Source organism: Chinchilla lanigera, unplaced genomic scaffold (assembly GCF_000276665.1).
Source record: "Chinchilla lanigera isolate Chin_1 unplaced genomic scaffold, ChiLan1.0 scaffold00055, whole genome shotgun sequence".
Classification (NCBI taxonomy): Eukaryota; Metazoa; Chordata; class Mammalia; order Rodentia; family Chinchillidae; genus Chinchilla; species Chinchilla lanigera.
The window spans coordinates 8,192,446-8,211,004 of record NW_004955456.1 but is presented as its reverse complement, the minus strand read 5'-3'; the positions used below and the strand labels follow the sequence as shown (position 1 = coordinate 8,211,004).

Genomic DNA, 18,559 nt, shown 5'->3' with positions numbered 1-18,559 from the left:
ACCTCGCAGTCATGCTCCTGCCTCATAAACCAGTGTGTTATTAATATATGATTTAACGCAACAAGATCACCTCATTTTTAATTTTGGAGTCCAGTCTGTCTTTGTTCTTTTTCTTCTCTGTGCCTGTTGTGTTTCATTTAGGAAATTTTTGCCTGCCCGAAGGTTGTGGTGTTAGCTGTGTGTTGCTGGATAACCAGTTGTCCCCAGATGTAGTAGCTGGGAACAAAACACACTGATTTTCCTACAGTTCTGTACATCAGAACTCTGAAAGCCGCTCACCTGGGTGGTATGAGAGGTCCCGCTGCTGGAGGCCGACTCATCTCAGCGCTTGGGTGGACAGATGGCTTCCTGGCCCGCCTCTGGGGTTGTCGGCCGGATGCAGTTCCCCAGGACCCCAGTTCCCCGCTGGCTTGGCTGGGAGCACTTAGCTTCTGCCGGTTTTGGTAGGTGGACCTTTCCACAGGCCAGCATGGTAGTTGCTGTCCCTCAGGAAGAGGCCCTGAACTGTGTAGCCCAGGCTGACCTGGGACTCATAGCAGTCCTGCCTCAGCCTCCCAAGTGCTGGGATCACAGGCGTGTGCCACCACACCCAGCTCCCTATGTTACAGAGGTTTCACAGTTTGAGCTTTTGTATTTAGGGATCTGATTCATTTCAAGTTTATTTCTGGTATTGGTCAGGGAACAATATACATTTCAAGATTTCTCTGTTTTATTGCACTGCCAGGTAGGATTTCTGTGTAGTAATGATCACAGTCCTGTCATTTTCATGTTGGTCAGACAAAACAGCAAGGACTTCTGAAATTTTCACTGGTTTAATGCGTACCCAAGTAAAACAGTGTCACTTCATAGCGATCAGTGTGGGATTCCCGATAGAGGAGGGAAACAGGGCCGGTCTTTGTGACCGTGCAGTTCTTTTGCAGCATCAAAGGGGAAAGTAAACTGTATCAAACAGCTACAGTAAATTAGCTGGGCATGATGCTATACAGTTATAAGCCAGGCACTTTGGGAGGCTGAGGCAGGAGGATCCCAAGTTCAAGCCCAGTCTGGGCAACTTAGTGAGACCTTGTCTCAAAATAAACATTAAAAAAGGGCTGAACATGGAGCTCAGTGCAAAGGCCCTGGGTTCAATTCCAGAGCCAAAAAGAGGGGGAGGGGAAGTGAAAGGAGCTGTTTTTTTTTTATTTAAAAAAAAAAAAAGAATGAAAACATATTCACAAACATACATACACTTAAAAATAACACAAGAACAATACAAGCAATACTGAATTTCAGACAAGGTGATAGGAAATTAACAATGGTTGTTGTATTACGTATTGATTTCTTCAAAGTGGTTTCTCAGGAAAACAAATAGAGCCATGCAAGATAGATCAAATAATTAATCATTAACTGTTCCTTTCGCTAAAGCGATAGAAGTCAGTAGTACAACTCTGTTAGTGATCCTGCATATACATACTTACATAATTTCCCCTTCTGTCTTTTCTCTTTTCCCCCATCCCAGTGGCTCTTTACTTTTGAGCAGTTTCTTTTCCTTTAGGAGCTTCTGTTGTTGCCTTGCTGTTGCAGGCAGTGGGCTCCCTCTGAGGACGGTGACTTCTGGGAAGGCCGAGGCTGCATCTCGCGCTGCCCGCGGGGGTCAGGCCTGGGCGGAAGCCATCCGCGCTCAGTGGGGTGGGCTGGGGCGGGGGGGAAGAGCGCCTGACTTGCACCCAGGCTCACCTTGCACTCACTCGCGTGTGAGAGGCACGGCTTCAGTTCATGGCACTGTTGCTCTGAGGACGGTTTTGGACCTTCTGAGTTATTCCCTTTACAGAGCCATCCTGGCTGTCTTCTCTTTTGATCTCCATTTGCTTTTTTCTGGCCTCCTGTTCTTAACCGTTTTCTAAAATGCTTCCCCCTTTCTGAGATTTGGTATCTTTATCCACTTCACTAATATTTGCAGTTTTTTAATTTTTGTTTTAGTTTTTTTCTGTATTGGGGATCAAACCCAGGGGTTCGCTACTGCTGAGCTACATCCCTGCTCCTTTTTGTTTTTGTTTTTTTTCCTGTACCTGGAATTGAACTCATGACCTTGTGATTGCCAGGCAGGCGCTGTGCCGCTGAGCTAAAGCCCCAGCCCATCCCTGCTCCTTTTTATTTTTTATTTTGAGACAGGACCTCACTAAATTGTTCAGGCTGGCTCCAATTTACAACCTTCCTGCCTCAGCCTCTTAAGTAGCTAGGATTACAGGGATATGTCATCACACCTTGCTTTGTATTTGCAATTTTATTGGTGAAGATTATAATTCAAAGATGTTGGCTCTGTCCTCTTATCGCTGGGCAGCAGAATTCTTTTCTGACTTTTCCTGGAATGCTCTTAACTTTGTCTCCTTAACTTATTTTTCAGTGTTGGGGACAAACCCGGGCCCTTGTACCTGCTAGGCAAGAGCTTCATTGCTGAGCTACACCCCAGGCTTTTTTCCTCACTTTGTTTGTTTGGTCTTTGTGAGACAGGGTCTTGCTATGCAGTTCAGGCTGGTCTTGAGCTCACTTTGTATCCCACGCTGGTCTCGAACTCGCAGTGATCCTCCTGCCTCAGCCTCCCGAGTGCTGGGATTACAGGTGTGCGCCACCACACCTGGCTATTTCCTCACTTTGAAAACAGCAAAGACCGCTTGATGGTGCCTGGAATGTGCCTGGCATTGCTTCTTTGTATATTTATATCACATTTTCCCAAAAGGTGTGCATCCTCTTTTCTAATAGGTGCAGGTGAGTTCCTGTTAGGCTTGACACTTTTTTTTTTTTTTTTTGTCCTTTTGAGACAGGGTCTCGCTATGCAGTTCAGGCTGGGCTTGAGCTCACTTTGTAGTCCAGGTTGGTCCCGAACTCGCAATGATCCTTGTGTCTCAGCCTCCCGAGTCCTGGGATTACAGGCGTGCACCGCCACACCCAGAGAGGCTTGACACTTCCGTAGGATCGAAGTCAGAGAAGTGTTTCCCGGAGGAAGCAGTGTCAGAAATCTTTGCATTGGAATCATTTTTGTAACAGTCCATTGAAGGAAAGTGGACCCGACTTTCTTGTCCTGTGTATGACCTTGATGTTCATCTGCTCATCCTTTCTTTCTCGGCTCTCACAGAGCCCACAGATCCTTCTCAAAGGAGTCGGTAGTCACAACTGTATGCTGCGTGTCTTTTCCTCCGCAAAGGAACAGGAGGATAAGAGCATTGTCTCCTAGGAATCCAGCACCGGAGAACCGTGAGTCATTGATGTTTTTGTGTGTTTGGCCGTCTGTCAGTTAGCAGTTCGCTCTTCACCAGAATTAAAAAATCGTTGTAATAATCCCAGCACTTGGGAGGCTGAGGCAGGAGAATCACCATAAGTTTGAAGCCAGCCTGGGCTACACAGTGAGACCCTGTCTCAAAAAAAAAAAAAAAAAAAAATTGCTGTAAGCTGTGATGCACATGTTTAACCTCAGGTTGCTGAAATAGTGGTTTCTTTAAATCATAAAGGGTAGCATAAGTGCAGAGGGAGTCCAGCCTTGTGAAGCTTTTCTTCTTCTTTTAATCTGTTGGGCCTCAGGGTTTATTGTGCGGTTTTGGGGCCAGGTTGCTGGTAGACTCGGCCCTGCTACCAAAGCCCGGTAAACTTTGTTCTCCCTGTTGTGCTTAAGCCCTGAAACTGTGCTGTTTTTATCTGTTCTTGAGCAGGCGGAGGTAAGAGGTTAGTCCTAATAAAAGGTAAAGGAATTAATGTGATCTTGAGCGCCTCTTGTAAGATATTAGATAAAAAATTTGGGAGAAATTTTGTATGGGCAAGGAGATTTTTCTTTTTATCCAAAATCAGACCTTATTGCTTCTTGGCCTTTTTGGATAAGATCAAGTACAAAATTGGACCTCCTGTGGCTGGCCCAGAAGGAAAACCTGGGTTTTTTGTTTTGTTGTGTTTGAGACAGGGTCTCGCTATGTAGTTCAGGCTGGCCTGGCCTCACTGTGTAGCCCAGGCTGGCCTCGAATTTACGGCGATCCTCCTGCCTCAGCCTCCCTATTGCTGGGATGGCAGGCGTGCGCCACCACGCCTGGCTCTGAAAGCCTGTTTGCGTACTTTGGAGCTGGGGATAAGAAATGCTTGTCAGCATGGTTTCTTTTCTTCTTCTTTTAATCTGTTGGACCAGCGGGGAGCCAGCGAGCTGAAGTCCTGCTCCCAGCTACAGGGGCCAACACTGGGGCTGGACCTGTGAGTGACCCTCCCACCAGCATTTTCCTACCCCCAGTCCTGTCCTTTCCTCCCCTAGGAGCCGGATGGGAAGGATCCAGAGTCCATCCCAGCAATGATTTTTCTTTGTGTGACATTCTAATGTACACAGTTGACTTTATTGGTTTTTTTTTTTTTTTTTTTTCTTTTGAGACAGGGTCTCGCTATGCAGTTCAGGCTGGCCTTGAGTTCACTTTGTAGCCCAGGCTGGCCTCGAACTCACAAGGATCCTCCTGCCTCAGCCTCCCGAGTGCTGAGATGACAGGCGTGCGCCACCATGCCCTGCTAACAGTTGACTAAGCAACTGCACATACTTGACAGGTTCCCTCCCTCCCATGAGCATTTCAAATATTTCAGAATTGTGAGTCAGAGCTGCATAGGACAGGAGAGCAGAGGGAACCAGCAGTGAGCAAGGAGACAGGATTTTCAAGCATTTTATGGTCACAGAACTCTGCTTGGGGTCCTGGAGAGACTTCCCGGAAGTTCAGTGTAAGCTTTGTCCCCAAGAGCCCGTTTTTTTCCATCTTCAGGACCACACTGCAACCCAGGAGGCGGGTGTCCGGCGCTGCAGACCCTAAGCCAGGCCTTGTGTTAAGCTGGAGTGTGGACATGATTTCTTACCTTATTTGAGGAAATGTACATTTTTTGTTCCTATTGAAGGTCAGGGTGTCCGTGTCTGAGCTATTGCTGCTGTCAGTGGTGGGGAAGAAGCTCAATTACATGGGTTTTCAAACCTGAGCAATAGGCCGGGCGTGGCAGCGCACACCTGTCATCCCAGCACTTGGGAGGCTGAGGCAGGAGCATCTTGCGAATTTGAGGCCAACCTGGGCTACAAAGTGAGCTCAAGGCCAGCCTGAACTGCATAGCGAGACCCTGTCTCAAAAAGACACAAAACAAACAAATAAACAAAACAAACATGAGCAATAATTATTGTTTTGATTATTCTCTTCCTCCTCTCCCCTCTTTCTTTCTCTCTGGTACTGGGAATTGAACCAGGGTCTTTGCACTGAGCTACACTCCCCTTTTTTTGTGTTTGTTTTGTGTTATACAAGGCCTCCCTACACCATTAAGTTTCCCAGGCTGGGCTCAAACTTTTAATCCTCTTGCCTCAGCCTCCCAGAGTGTTGAGATTACGGGTTGGCGCCGCCATGCACCCTGCTGCCCTTACCTGATTATCTTAACAGAACCGGGGCCTCCTGAAGACCCTGCCCTCTTTATCCTCTCTCAGGCCTTGGCCAGGTTCTGGGGCCTGCATTGTTGTTTTCCCGGTGCTGAGACCTTGGGTGCTTGCTGGCCCCGGGTACCACCCTTCCTTAGTTCCACCTCGTTGCCTCCGACACACTCCCGGAGTGCTCCAGAGCCTTCCCTGCGGCTCCCTCAGCTCCTCCCACACCCTGTGTGTGTTCCCGGCCTCCTCTGCGCTCACCTGTGGCCCCACTGTCCCTGCCCCGTGGATCCTCTGCTTCTCGCCTACGGCCTGGCTGGGAACCTGAAGGTGCCTCCTCCGCTGGACCAGGGCCGAAGGCGCTGTGGCTCCCCAGGTCCTGGCTCAGTGGGAACTGGGAACGGAGGTTTATGAAATCTGTTTCCCTCTGCTGGCCTCCGGAACAATGCAGGCTCTTGGTGAATCATCACCCACGCCTCGGTGCAGCTGGCAGGATTTCCACCTGAGCCCCTGAGAGAACCCTGACGTTTCCTGGGTCCAGTGCTTACGCTCCTCTCATTCTGCTTCTTTTATGAGCCTTCCTCTATTATCTCCGAGCATTGGAGACCCAGATTCCGGTTCCTGAGCTATCACTTGGGTAGCTCTGTGGCCCTGGGGGAAGGGAGCAGAAGTACAAGGCAGTCCTGACTTAGGAAGTGGACATATTAATGCCCTTCCTGCGGAAAGGCACCCTTTCAGGGCCCGTGGGAGTTCTGCCCTTCCTTCCAATTTCAGAGTATACGATGCTAAATCTGTCCCAGGGGTACAGCCCTCATTGCTGGTTGAATATTTTTTTTAAAGGAGAATTTAGCCAGGCGTGGTGGGGCATACCTGTAATCCCAGTACTCGGGAGGCTGAGGCAGGAGGATGGTTGTGAGTTCGAGACCAGTCTGGGCTACAAAGTGAGCTCAAGAGCAGCCTGAACTGCGTAAGATTTTAATTGTGGGCTAATGGCCCACTAACCTGGGGCTGTTTTACTGAGTGCCAGCATTTGTTCAATTTGGGTGGGCTAGGGAGAAAGCAGCCTAGTGCAGGGGAGGCCGTGTGATTTGCACCTTGAAGAAGAAATAGGAATTTCTGCGTGACTCGGGCGGGTGGCGACTCGGGCAGAGGGAGCAGCGCTCACAAAGGCGCGGAGGAATCACAGCGCGGCCCCTGCCATTTCCGGAGCGTGAGCTGTATTCGAGGGGAGTGGGAATGAGGCTGGTAGAATGGGCGAGAGCCGAGCCAAGCACGCACGTGTGGAGCAGCAAATTATGCGGGTCTCGATGCTATGCCGGGGCGCGGGGTCGTAAGAGACCTGGCGCAAGGTCCAGCCCCAGCCAGTCTTAACCTGATCTGATGCTGGTGTGGTTTGCAGTTACTAGCAGGCAAACCTGAGTGCAGGCGGGCACAGTGGTTAAAACTGAAACGCAAATAACCATGTTTAAAACAAAAAGTTTTTTAAGTAACCCAATAACGAGGGCAAATGATCTGAATAGATTCTCACAAGCAGAAACACCAGTGACTACCGCGGGAAGACAAGTGGCAGGCGGGATTTGGCCTGCGGGCTGTAGCTTGTTGGCCTTTGACTTAAAAGATCTTGTTCTTCTCAGGTCAACACTGAAGTCTCAGATCGTTCTGCCAAATGCGCTGGTTAGGTGGAAATCAGCCATGGTGTGGGCTGACTGCCCGGAGTCTGTTTTTAGCCACCGTCAGCTCTAAATCTAGGGTTATCTACCATCTGGGCGGGCTTACACTTGACCTGTTGGTGTCTCCGGTGAGCGGCTGGTCCGGGCCACTTCAGGATCCCTCTCATCCCAATTCTCATTTTTTTCCCCCTCAGTTCTCATTTTTATTTATTTATTTATTTATTTATTTCTGGTACCGGGAATCGAACCCACGACCTTGCACTTGCCAGGCAGGTGCTGTGCCGCTGAACTAAATCCCCAGCGCCCCCAATTCTCATTTTTAAAACCATAAAAATCCAACCCACTTTCTTTGTTTTGGCCCCTCCCCAAAATTCTTTTTGAAGCTCTCTCCTCCCTGCTTCGGCTCTGGTGCACCTCCCCGCGTTCCTTCCTGCACCCTTCCCTTTTCTGTTTTTCTTTTCTTTTTTCTTTTTGGTTTTTGGAGACCGGGTCTCCTCCTGTGGCGCTCAGACTGGCCTGGAACTTGAAGTGCTCCTGCCTCAGCCTGCAGAGTGCTGGGATCCCAGCCTGCACCGCCGCGCGGGGCCCTCTACTTTGTCGCTTTAAAGACACAGATCTTTTCCTCCGGTAGGGGGCACTCTTCCAAGCATGGTTTCGCACTCGGAGCTGAGGACGCTGTTCTGCTCGGCGGACGCCGTGTGCTTCGACGTGGACAGCACGGTGATCCGAGAGGAAGGCATCGACGAGCTGGCCAAGTTCTGCGGCGTGGAGGACGCCGTGTCGGAAATGTAGGGGCGGCTGGCGGGAGGAGGCGCGGGGCTCCCCCTTCCCCGTCCCCGGGCTGGCTTGTCTGCGCCCTCTCCACACTCGTGCGCAGTAGCATCCGTGACAAGTGGCAGGCACAGTCGTCCCCGGCAGGCAGACCAGAGGAGGCGCGTTTAGCATGGACAGAAAGAGGAAGGCAGCCGGGCCCTCCTAGGGCTGGGGATTATATGGCCTCGGCAGGCCCCTGAAGAGTCAGGTTGGGGCCAGAGTCCCTTGGGATCCCAGCTCAGAGCCCTCCTCCCGCCTTTTTTTGAGACAGGGTCTCTCTCTGTAACTCAGGCTGGCCTTGAACTCTCGGCGATCCTCCTGCCTCAGCCTCCTGAGTGCGGGTATCACAGGTGTGCGTTGCCACGCCCGTTAAGATTCCTTCCTCCTTTTTGCCCTACCTGGAAGCAGTGGAGCCTCCCTGTGCTCCCCCCTGTCGCTAGGTCACAGACTGTTTTGTGCTGAGGTGCGGGGATGTGACAGTGGCCGCCCTTCGGGTTCCTTATTGGCTCAGAAGAGCTCCTAGCTTCCAGCGAGGTCCCTGTGGACTGACTCGTGGCTTCCTGCGGTGAGGGAGGTTGGATTTGTGGGTGCGGAGTACACCACGCTCCTGGGCGGGGCTTGGAGGGGCTGCGGAAGCCACTGGGACCCAGGCTGCCCGGCTGACTGACTCTGGGTCTCACCTAGGACGCGGCGCGCCATGGGCGGGGCAGTGCCCTTCCAGGTGGCGCTGGCCGAGCGCCTGGCGCTGATCCGGCCGTCCAGGGAGCAGGTGCAGAGACTGCTGGCCGAGCACCCGCCGCACCTGACCCCCGGCGTGAGGTAAGGCGGCCAGGTTCCCGTCCTGGTGTCCTGGTGTCTGCTGCTCGGGGCGCCCTGCTGGGTGGTCTCCTTGGCTGGCACTGGTCCTGCCCAGTTCGCCCTTCTTTCTCCTGGGTTTATTTGAATTTAATTTGATTTTAATTTTGAAACAGTTTCACCAAGTTGCCAATGCTGATCTCAAATTTGTGATCTTCCTGCCTCAGCCTCCTAGAGTTCTAGGATGACAGGCACACAACCACCGTGCCCTCCAGTATTTCTTCATCTCTTGTTTTTCCGAGTTTGTGGCAGAAGAAAGTTCTGTAAGAAGCAGAAAAGTACCGCCCATTCATTTCTTTTCTTTTTTCTTTCTTTTTTTCTTTCTCTCTCTCTCTTTCCTTTCTTTTTCTTTCTCTTTCTTTCCTTCTGCACAGGGAATCAAACTCAGGGCCTCTGCTGAGCTATATCCTCGGTCCTCCACCCATTCATTTTGGAGTGGGTTTAGAAAAACATAAAACACAAATAACCATGTCAGTATCTTGTCAGAGACATCTCAGGAATGCGCTCAGGAGAAAAAATACATTTTAGTTCTTCATATTCTTGGTATTAATTGGGGTCTGGTGTTTTGCATTTCTTGCCGCAGGGAGCTGATAAGTCGCCTGCAGGAGCGTGGGGTCCAGGTGTTCCTCATCTCCGGAGGCTTTAGGAGTATCGTAGAGCATGTTGCCTCAAAGCTCAACATCCCAGCCGCCAATGTGTTTGCCAATAGACTGAAATTCTACTTTAACGGTAAGACGTGACAGGAACGCGCCCCTTTCCTGCCAGACCCGGGGCTCCTTGTCCCGGGCGGTGTCGGTTAAGGTCAATATCAGATCACTCTGGGCTGAGGGGTTCTGTTGTTTGGAATCTTTGGCTCTAGCTTTAATGTCCATATCATCACCTGTCTATATATAAACGGCTGCATTTAAGCTGGGCATGGTGGCACACGCCTGACATCCCAGCACCCTTGACATCCCAGTACCCGGGAGGCTGAGGCAGGAGGATCGCCAGGAGTTTGAGGCTGGCTTGGGCTACATATCGAGACCCCGTCTCAGCAAACAAACAAAAAATTGAAAATAAGTTGAATTTCCTCTTAGGAGGAATGACATATGAACATAGTAAATTTAGTCTATTTTACTATTTTCGGGAGTTTGGCCACCTCAGCAAGGTTTAGAATCACTGCACAGGAGCTCAGAGGATGCATCTGATTCACCCTGCAGTGTTCATGACCCCACAGAGCCCAGCAAAGGCGGCTGTAGTAGGAAGCGGGGGAGGGGGGCAGGCTCAGAGACTTGGGGGACCACTGGGCGCCTGCTCCGTGACATTGAGGCATTCAGCTGACCCCTTAGCATCATTCCGTGCAGCGGTAACACTGTTCTCTGCCCTTTCAAGGTGAATATGCGGGTTTTGATGAGACACAGCCCACAGCCGAATCTGGTGGGAAAGGAAAAGTAATAAAATTTTTAAAGGAAAAATTTCATTTTAAGAACATAGTCATGGTCGGAGATGGCGCTACGGACATGGAAGCCTGCCCACCCGCTGTACGTATCAAGGGGACGCCTCTTCTGGTTGTGATTTTGTTTGAGGCAGCTGATTCAGAACTCCGTAAGGTTTACAGCAGGAGTTAAACAAAAATAGCTGAGGTCATTATAAAACAAAGTAAAAACACAAAACAGCTAAGACAATCTCATGTCAATTGATTTTTTGCAAACCTAAGAATATTTATGGATAAGGAACTACTACTTTGAAAGCTTTTATGGCTGGGTGTGGTAGCACACTCTTATAATCCCAGCAGTGGGGAGGCTGAGGCAGGAGGCTCATAGAGAGTTCAAGATCACCTGAACTACGTAGCAAGATCCTGTCTCAAAAAACAAACAGAAACTTTTATTGACCCTTTGTCCCTGCGGCCTAGGCTGGGCTCAAACTTACAGCCCTCCTATCTCAGCCGCCCAGAGTGCTGGGATGACAACCGTGGTGCCATGGTGCCTGGCAAAGAAATGACCATTAAAAAAAAAATTAAGGGCTGGGGATTTAGCTCAGCAGCACAGTGCCTGCCTGGCAAGTGCAAGGTTGTGAGTTTGATTCCTGGTACCGGAAAACAAAAACCAAAACAAAAACAAAAACAAAATCATTTGGCAGGCGTGGTGACACATACCTGTCATTCCAGCACTCGGGAGCCTGAGACAGGAGGATTGCTGTGAGTTGGAGGCCAGTCTGGACGATATGGCGAGACCTTGCCTCAAAAAAAAAAAAAAGGAAAAAAAAAGATAATTGACTAAAGGAGGGGTCATTGGGCTGGGGATTTAGCTCAGCGGCACAGCGCCTGCCTGGCAAGCGCTACCGGAGAAAAACCAAAAAAAAAAAAGAAAAATAAAAAAGGAGGGGTCATTTAGTAGAATTAATGAAATGACGATGATGTAACTAGAAATTTTAACCATGAAAGTAGAGACTCAGGTTATCTTCCCCTTCTGCCCTGAACAGGCCAGCCACGTGACCCCGCCAGGGACCTGAGGGTCACTGCGGTCATTGCCCGTCACTGCGGTCATTGCCCGTCACTGCGGTCATTGCCCGCAGGGGTAGGGCAGGAGGTGGCGGGTGTGGTCCCAACTCTGGGTCCAGCAGGGTTGCCCCTACCCTGCAGGGTTCTCTTTAAAGTTAACCTGGCGTGTATGTGTTCATTTTTCAGTTTAGAATACAAAGCTTTTACCTCCGATGTGATCTGATCTTCGAAAGCATCTGTGGAGGTTTTAAGAGGACTTGGCCACAAGCTGTCTTTTCCCCCAAAGCTCCCACATTGTGCACCACAGAGGACAGGCTCACCTTTCTTTGTCGGAGTTTATTCTGTCAAACAAAAACAACGCCCTCTGCCAGGCATGGTGGCGCATGCCTGTAATCTCAGTACTCGGGAGGCTGAGGCAGGAGGATTGTGTGAGGTCAAGACCAGCCTGAGCTACATAGTGAATTCAGGGCCAGCCTACTATTGCGGCCTTGTTTCAAAAAACAAACAGAAATTGCCCTGACCTACTGCTGCATTATTTAAAAAAAAAAAAATTAACCTCCCTCCTTTTTTTCCTTTCTAGGATGTTTTCATTGGATTTGGAGGAAACGTAATCAGGCAGCAAGTAAAGGACAATGCCAAATGGTACATCACTGATTTTGTGGAGCTCTTAGGAGCACTGGAAGAATAATGCACATGTTTATGTGCCTTGTAACAACTTTCAGTCAACTTTGAACCGTTACATAGAGTGGTACTGCTGGCTTGCATTGCCAAGGATGACTTGGTATATAAAGTTGATTCTGTGTATACTCAAGTAAAGGATAGGACTCCTCGGAGACGGTGGGTTTTTAAAACATAGCTCAGTATTTTATTATGACTGTTAATTACCTGGGGAATTTCATCATCTGAATTCTTAGGTATAACCCTAGCTGTATTTTACTTGAAGCCTTTTAAAGGCGTATAATAAACTAAATACTTTCATTCTTGGATAGTTGAGTTCTGCGGCCTTAAGGGGACACTGGTGACCCCGTGGTATAAAAATAAAAGTTTATCTACTCAATTTGTGGGGTCTGAATTCTGCCTTTCATGCAGGGAACCGTCGGGTGAGGGAGGAGCTGAGATTTCTCTGCGTGTTCCTGGGCGCAGTGTCCTTGTCCCGCCAGCCACCCCGGAAGAACCACCAGTCCCTGCGGTCTGCAGCACATGCTGCTTCCCGAGGACACAAGAGGCGGGGGACAAGGAGGCTTTGTTGCAAGCCAGCTCCAGCTCCGAGGAGGCTGCTGGGGTTGGTGACTGCCTGCCACAGAGCTCTGTTTGACCTGGTGCAGGTGTGGAGCGTGGAGCTTGGAGCTGGGGGAGGAGCTGGAGAGGCGCCCCGAGCGGCAGCCGCAGCTCCGTCCCTTCCTCTGAGCGCAGGCTACCGCGCCTGGCAGCTCGACTCCACTTATATTAGTACATGTCTGCAGTATGGGAGGGCTCTGTGCCCCATGGGGCTCGCTCCGTGCACATAAAGCATCTTGATTCCTTTCTCCTCCCCATCCCTGCCCCGTCCTCTCCGCTGCCTTGATTCCCCTTCCCATGTGAGAAAGTTCTGGTTATTTTGAGGCAGGGTCCCAGTATGTAGTGCAAGCTGGCCTTGAACTCACAGTGATCCTCCTGCCTCAGCCTTTTCAGTTTTTAAAAATCCATTTTACTCTGTGACAGTTCTAAGACACGTTCTTTTTTTAAAATCTCTTAAAATGCTATGCATGGAATGTTATAAAGATTTTATAAAAGAAAACAATGGAGGCTTAAAAGTACTGGTCTTGTGGGGGGATGAGGAGAAAAAAAAAAGTACTAGTCTTTCCCGCACTCTAGAGGCTGAGGCGGGAAGATCACTGAGTTCGAGGTCAGACTAGGCTACATAGTGAGTTTAAGGCCAGTGGGAACTACATAGCAAGACTCTGTCTCAAAAAGTAAAAAAAAAAAAAAAAAAGTACCAGTCTTAAAAATAGAATATTTGAAAATTGCAAGTAGAAGAAAGACTTACTAATCACAAAGGCCAGCTTTTTCCTCTAAAAAAATTAGGAACGAACTCCCAACAGCACATGTGAATCCCAAGAGCGCAGGTAAATGGTACAGGTGACTTGGAAAGGCAGAGCTGCAAAGCTGGTTCCTGTTTATTTTGAGCGGTAACAAGAAAGGAAACTACAGTAAGAGCGGTGAAAGTATGCAATTCTCGCTCCCTGGTGGGGAAGGGAGGGAGAGGCCGAGGTTAGGGAGAGCTGTGCCGGGGAGAGGTGTGCCGCAGTATGATTGGGTTTGGGTTGGGTGGTGGTGGTGGTGGTGGTGCGGGGATCAAACCCCGGTGCTCTAAATTATCCGAAAAACTGATCATTTAACCAAATAGCCCAGTCATTAGCTAAATAAGTCAGATGCATCCAGTCTCTTTCAAAATCGGTTTCTGAGCTGGGTCTCATGGCCCCCACTGCAATCCCAGCACGCTGGGAGGCTGAGGCAGGTGGCTCGTAAGCCCAGCCTGGGCAACTGGCAACTTGGTGAGACTCGATATCAAAATGAAAAGGGCTGGGAAAAAAAAATTCAGTTTTTATCTGAGATGCGAAATAAGGTTGGCAACCGTTAAACCAAGGAGCTCACACACAAAGCAGCCGTTTCACAATTGTAAATGCCTCCGGCGGCGGCCGCCTCCTTGGCGCTGTCTGTGGGTCTGCAGGGCGGCGCCGCCCGGGCAGGACCAGGCCTGTGGGTGGCAGGAGGGCCGGGCCCGCGCGCCTCTGCGCGCACCGCCCGCCGGCAGGGCTCAGCCCGGCTGCGGACTGGCTGGGGGTCGGACCTGCGGGGGATCACGGTGCCCGCGGGAACTAGCTTGCTTTCCTTATTTTTTCTTTCTCCCCCTCCTCTTCCCGTTCTCTTTCTTCTTTTTCTTTCTCCCCCGGCCCCCCAGGGCCTTCACACTGAGCCACATCGCGAGCCCTTTTGAGATTCTAAGACAGGCTCTTCCCAAATCACTGAACTCCTGCCTGGACCTCGCAGAGCGCTGGGATTCCAGGCGTGTCCAGCCTCCGAATCTCTGGTACAATGCACGGCGCCTCTGGCACACAGCCTGCCCAGCTCTGAGCGCACAAGCCGAAGTAGCCTTCGCAGTCCTCTGTCAGGTCAGAGGGGCGAGTCTGAGGTAACACTAGAAATTTGCAACGAAGCTCAGGTGACAGAAGGCAGATCACACCCGCACAGGAGGCTCTACTTTTCCAGTTCTGGAATTGATAGAAATGTTCCCGGCCCCCCAGGGTTGTGCCCAGCTTCTCTCCTTGGTGACGCAGGAAAGGGCTTTATTCAAAGCCAGCTGCAGAGGCGACGGAGGGACCTCTGGTTGCCTCAGCCGCAAGGACTTTCAGAGAAGCAAGGGGTGCGGCACAGCGGGCTCAGCCAGCCCTTTTCCCACTGCCGTGCCCCGGCCCCAGGGCGCCTGCCCGACCTCGGGGCGGTGCGCACCTGCGTTGTCACCTGAGCCGCGCAGGGGCTTGGGTGGCCCTCGTGCCCCCAGGAGGAAGTTCAGAAGCGCCCTATCGTCACGAAAAGACAAACCGTGTGTTGTATGTGACACAGGGTCCCGCTATGTGGTTCACGGTGGCTTTGGACTCACAGTGATCCTCCCGGCCCCGCCTCCTGGGTGCTGGGATTACAGACCTGCACCATCATGCCCAGTTTAGTTTTTGAGATTGTATCTCATTAAATTGCTAAATTGCCCAAGCCGGCCTTCACTTTGCAGCCCTTGTCTCAGCCTCCTGACTGGCTGGGATTACAGCCACCTACACATCAGTGAGCCCAGCCAGTGCACACACTTTCTGAGTGAAAATGCCTGTTCTCAGCGTTTTCTCCCGTTCTGAATAGCTAGGTTACCCTTGCCAGGACTGCATGAATTCTGCCATTTTTCTTAAAGTAGCTTCATGTAAATCGTTCTTTGCCTCAAGTATCTTGCGAATGCGTGTCTGGCCCCGTGCCCAGGCTGGGGGAGGAGGGCAAGGGTGAACAGTCCTTGTTTGCAAACAGCTGAGGGTCTAGGGTGGTTTCGGATGGGTCAAGAAAAGTTGTTCTTTTCAGAACTCAATGAGGAAGGCTGAGCGGGCGATCCGTGCCCACTCTGAAGGTCAGGACACGGGCTCGGAGAAGAGCTGCTGCAAGCTCCGCTGTAAGTTCAGAAAAAAAGACCCCAAACATGGACTATGTGAAAATTAAGAGGATTTTATTGACTTTGGTATTTTCTCGGAGAAAAGCATTCACATGTAAAAGTTTAACATCTGATAAGAGATTTCCGCACACTTTATTTTACACATCAATTCCTCAATTTGTGGGGGCAGACGTCGTTTTTCAGTTCACCGGGACAGTCACATGATTACAGTCAGGAGATTGGCACACGACATTGAAAAGGAAATCACAGAGCGGGCGAGACACAGCACTGTACGCAGCTGTACGCGGAGCGGGGCCGCAGCATGCACTGCCCTTCACACGTGATCTCGGACGTCTATGCTACGAGCTTACTAAAACAGTAACCGGAGAATGTCTGAGGTCACAAATGATTCTTTATAAAATAAAACCTCTTTTCCGAGTACTGCTTGCTTTATAGAAAAATATTACAAATAAAAATTAGTGCTATTCAAGGTGTTCATTTCAAAAATCACGTATGATACATGGGTTGAGGCCTCCTCCCCACCCCCAGGGACGACACGACGTCCTCCGCGCAGACGGGGTCCCTGGGAGGTGCACTCGTCCACCCCGGTTGCTCCCTCTGACTGGTCAGGAAGGAGCGGGAGTTCGAATCTCTTCGGGCACTGGGTACACTCACACCAGTTCGTAGCTTGAGACTCAGAAAAACTGCTTGAGGGACAGGATAAAATGGGCATTTCTTCTGGATGCAAGAAATTTGTCAAGGGGCTGGGGATTTAGCTCAGCGGCACAGCACCTGCCTGGCAAGTGCGAGGTTGTGAGTTTGATTCCCGGTACCGGAAAAAACCCAAAAAATAAAAATAAAAATAAAATTTGTCAAAATCTGTGATTATAAAATGCATTTGCTTTTTAGAAAGAAGTGGCTGATTTTTTGTTTCCTGGTTGGAATCTTATTCTGAAATGATTCCAGTGTGAATCTGGGCCCTCTCTTCCTGGAGGGCAGGGCGGGAAAGCTGTCTTCTGCGTCTCAGAGGCCTCTGGAGCTCTGCTCCGGCACTGTCACACAGCTTCCTTTCTCGGGACTAGGCCAACTTTCGAGAAAAGAGGTCTCCTGTAAGCTCTGTACAGCCATTTATAATCAGCGTTTCTTTTCTCACTTGATAGTTAATTTAGGACAAGTACCTGCCACATGCGCGTACGAGGGCACACACACGCTCCAGCTTTACTGCAGGGGCGAGGTCTTCAGCGGGATCATGATCCTGGACTCCATCTCCTGAATGAGCGGGACTGAAAGCAGGAGCAGAGTGACTGCCGAGCCCGTCGGAGCATCACGCCCGGCACACACACACTCACCAACGGGCTGCTCTTAGAACAGAGCAGACGATCAGAAAGCAAATCTGACCTCAGGGCAGAAACCCACGCGCTGAGGAGGGGTAAGCCAGTGTCCCGAGAGACACTCCTCACACCACAACACCCTTCTGGGGATCTATTCAATTTGGGGCAAACTGGGAGAGTCCAGCACGTCAGAAAAAGGTGATCTCTTCAAAGGATCTTTGCACTAAAGTGAATTTATATAAAACCAAGAATCCTATACAAAGATACAGACGGGCTACATTTGTTAAACTGACATTTGTTAAACTCTGGGAACTGATAAAAGTATAAGTAAGCCATAGAACTCACATACATTATGATTTTTTGGAACTAAGAGGCAAGACAGTACCTGCTTCCTGGAGCGCACGACGCGCGCGCTTGGTAGCCCACAGCTTACACGCACCTGACCTCAGCACGACAGGCGGCTACGGCCTCCTTAGTACCACTGGCTTGGACTTAGCCCAGCGGATTTCTTACACAAATCAAACCAACAGGATTTCATAACCCATGTACGCCCGTCTCTGTGTCCACATGCACACACCGTGCATGTGGAAAGCTAACCTGTCAAATTTAATTTCACATTTACTCTTATTTGTTGAAGCTGGGCCACCTCCTCGGCTCCCACACTACTTTTTTCAATTGATGCACTAAGTCATGTTTTTGGGAACTGAGGATTTTGGTGAAACTCACCACCCCAACAAATGGTATAATTTAAAAAACACACACATTAACTTCAGGTTGAGAATACAGTTACAACAGGACAAGGAAGTGTTTTAGGGTCACCTGTGTAATACACCAGCTCCTCCCAGCCATGCTTGTGCCAGGCTGCGTTCCGCGTGTCTTCCCGGCTCTGCAGATCCTTGTAAGCTTAAACACAGAGAGGAAGGACTCAAACCAAACCCAGCACCACCCCCGACAGCCCCCCATCCGGCTGGCCCCCTTTCCTCAAACCTGCTCCAGCACTAAGTACGGAGCACCGAGCTGGGGACACGGACAGCCTGCTATGCTGTGTGAGGCCCGGGATGACCTGCTCTTCACACCTCAGCCCAGTGAGCGCTGGACACGCTTCGACAGCAAGGGGGCTTTTCAGACCAGGTCAGGTGCATTCAGGGAGGTGTGACCAGAGAGAGCAAGGGAACTTTTTTCTTTTCTTTTTTTGAGACAGGGTCTCACTATGTAGTTGAGGCTGGTCTTGAATTGACTCTGTTACCCAGGCTGGCCTCAAATTCACAGCAATCTTCCTGCCTCAACCTCCCTAGTGCTGGGACTATAGGCATGCACCACCAGGCCTGGCAAGAAAACTTTTAAAAAATATGTTAAATTCATAACCGGAACCTGTCAGGCCATTGGTAATAACATCACATTCACTTTTGCTCAACATGGGCTGGGGGGTGTCGCGATGCAATGGTGATTCCGTTCTACGATGTATAGTGTGTGCTCAGCACGCAGGAGGCCCTGGGTTTGGCCCTAGCGCCTTAAAAAAAAAGGCAAAGTTTTGCTCAGTACTTGTAAAGAGCCGGAGATATAGCTCAGCGGTGCAAGTGCCTGCCCGGCAAGTGGAAGGTCCTGAGTTCGATTCCCGGTACCAAAAAAAAAAATCAATACTTGTAAAGCCCTGCGTCCATTTGGGAAGAGACCGCCTTCAATGCAGTGGAGAACAGAGACAAAAAAAGCCAGGCTGGCCCGCCTGAGGGCTGGGGCCAGGGGCCAGGGGCCAGGGGCCAGGAAGGGGAACTGCGGAACCAGGGGAGCCCCGAAGGCTAGCAGGGGCAGCGCGGGCCCAGAAGGAAGCACTCAGGACGGGACAGGCGAGGTCCC

General features: G+C 50.4%; 3 protein-coding genes across 5 annotated transcripts in view; 2 read left to right on the top strand and 1 right to left on the bottom strand.

Annotated features, from left to right (window-relative positions):
• Psph (phosphoserine phosphatase) overlaps window positions 1-12,266 on the top strand; it is a 13,373-nt gene extending 1,107 nt beyond the window's left edge. The window contains exons 2-7 of one of the 2 annotated variants that reach the window (XM_005396697.2): window positions 3,113-3,231; window positions 7,694-7,850; window positions 8,560-8,694; window positions 9,314-9,459; window positions 10,102-10,250; window positions 11,790-12,266. In XM_005396697.2, coding sequence (XP_005396754.1) covers window positions 7,711-7,850; window positions 8,560-8,694; window positions 9,314-9,459; window positions 10,102-10,250; window positions 11,790-11,897 — 678 coding nt within the window. In that variant the 5' untranslated portion in view covers window positions 3,113-3,231; window positions 7,694-7,710 and the 3' untranslated portion in view covers window positions 11,898-12,266. The remainder of the gene's footprint in view (window positions 1-3,112; window positions 3,232-7,693; window positions 7,851-8,559; window positions 8,695-9,313; window positions 9,460-10,101; window positions 10,251-11,789) is intronic. The other variant, XM_013520546.1, reaches the window with a different exon arrangement.
• A 3,162-nt stretch (window positions 12,267-15,428) lies between these two features.
• Gbas (glioblastoma amplified sequence) overlaps window positions 15,429-18,559 on the bottom strand; it is a gene marked incomplete at its 5' end in the record, with an annotated part of 19,406 nt that continues 16,275 nt past the window's right edge. The window contains 3 exon segments of one of the 2 annotated variants that reach the window (XM_013520544.1): window positions 15,429-16,461; window positions 16,553-16,657; window positions 17,525-17,608. In XM_013520544.1, coding sequence (XP_013375998.1) covers window positions 16,593-16,657; window positions 17,525-17,608 — 149 coding nt within the window. 2 annotated transcript variants of the gene reach the window in all.
• Window positions 17,991-18,559, top strand: part of LOC106149881 (collagen alpha-1(I) chain-like) — a gene marked incomplete in the record, with an annotated part of 2,035 nt that continues 1,466 nt past the window's right edge. Inside the window, 1 exon segment of the mRNA XM_013520545.1 lies at window positions 17,991-18,559. Coding sequence (XP_013375999.1) covers window positions 18,387-18,559 — 173 coding nt within the window.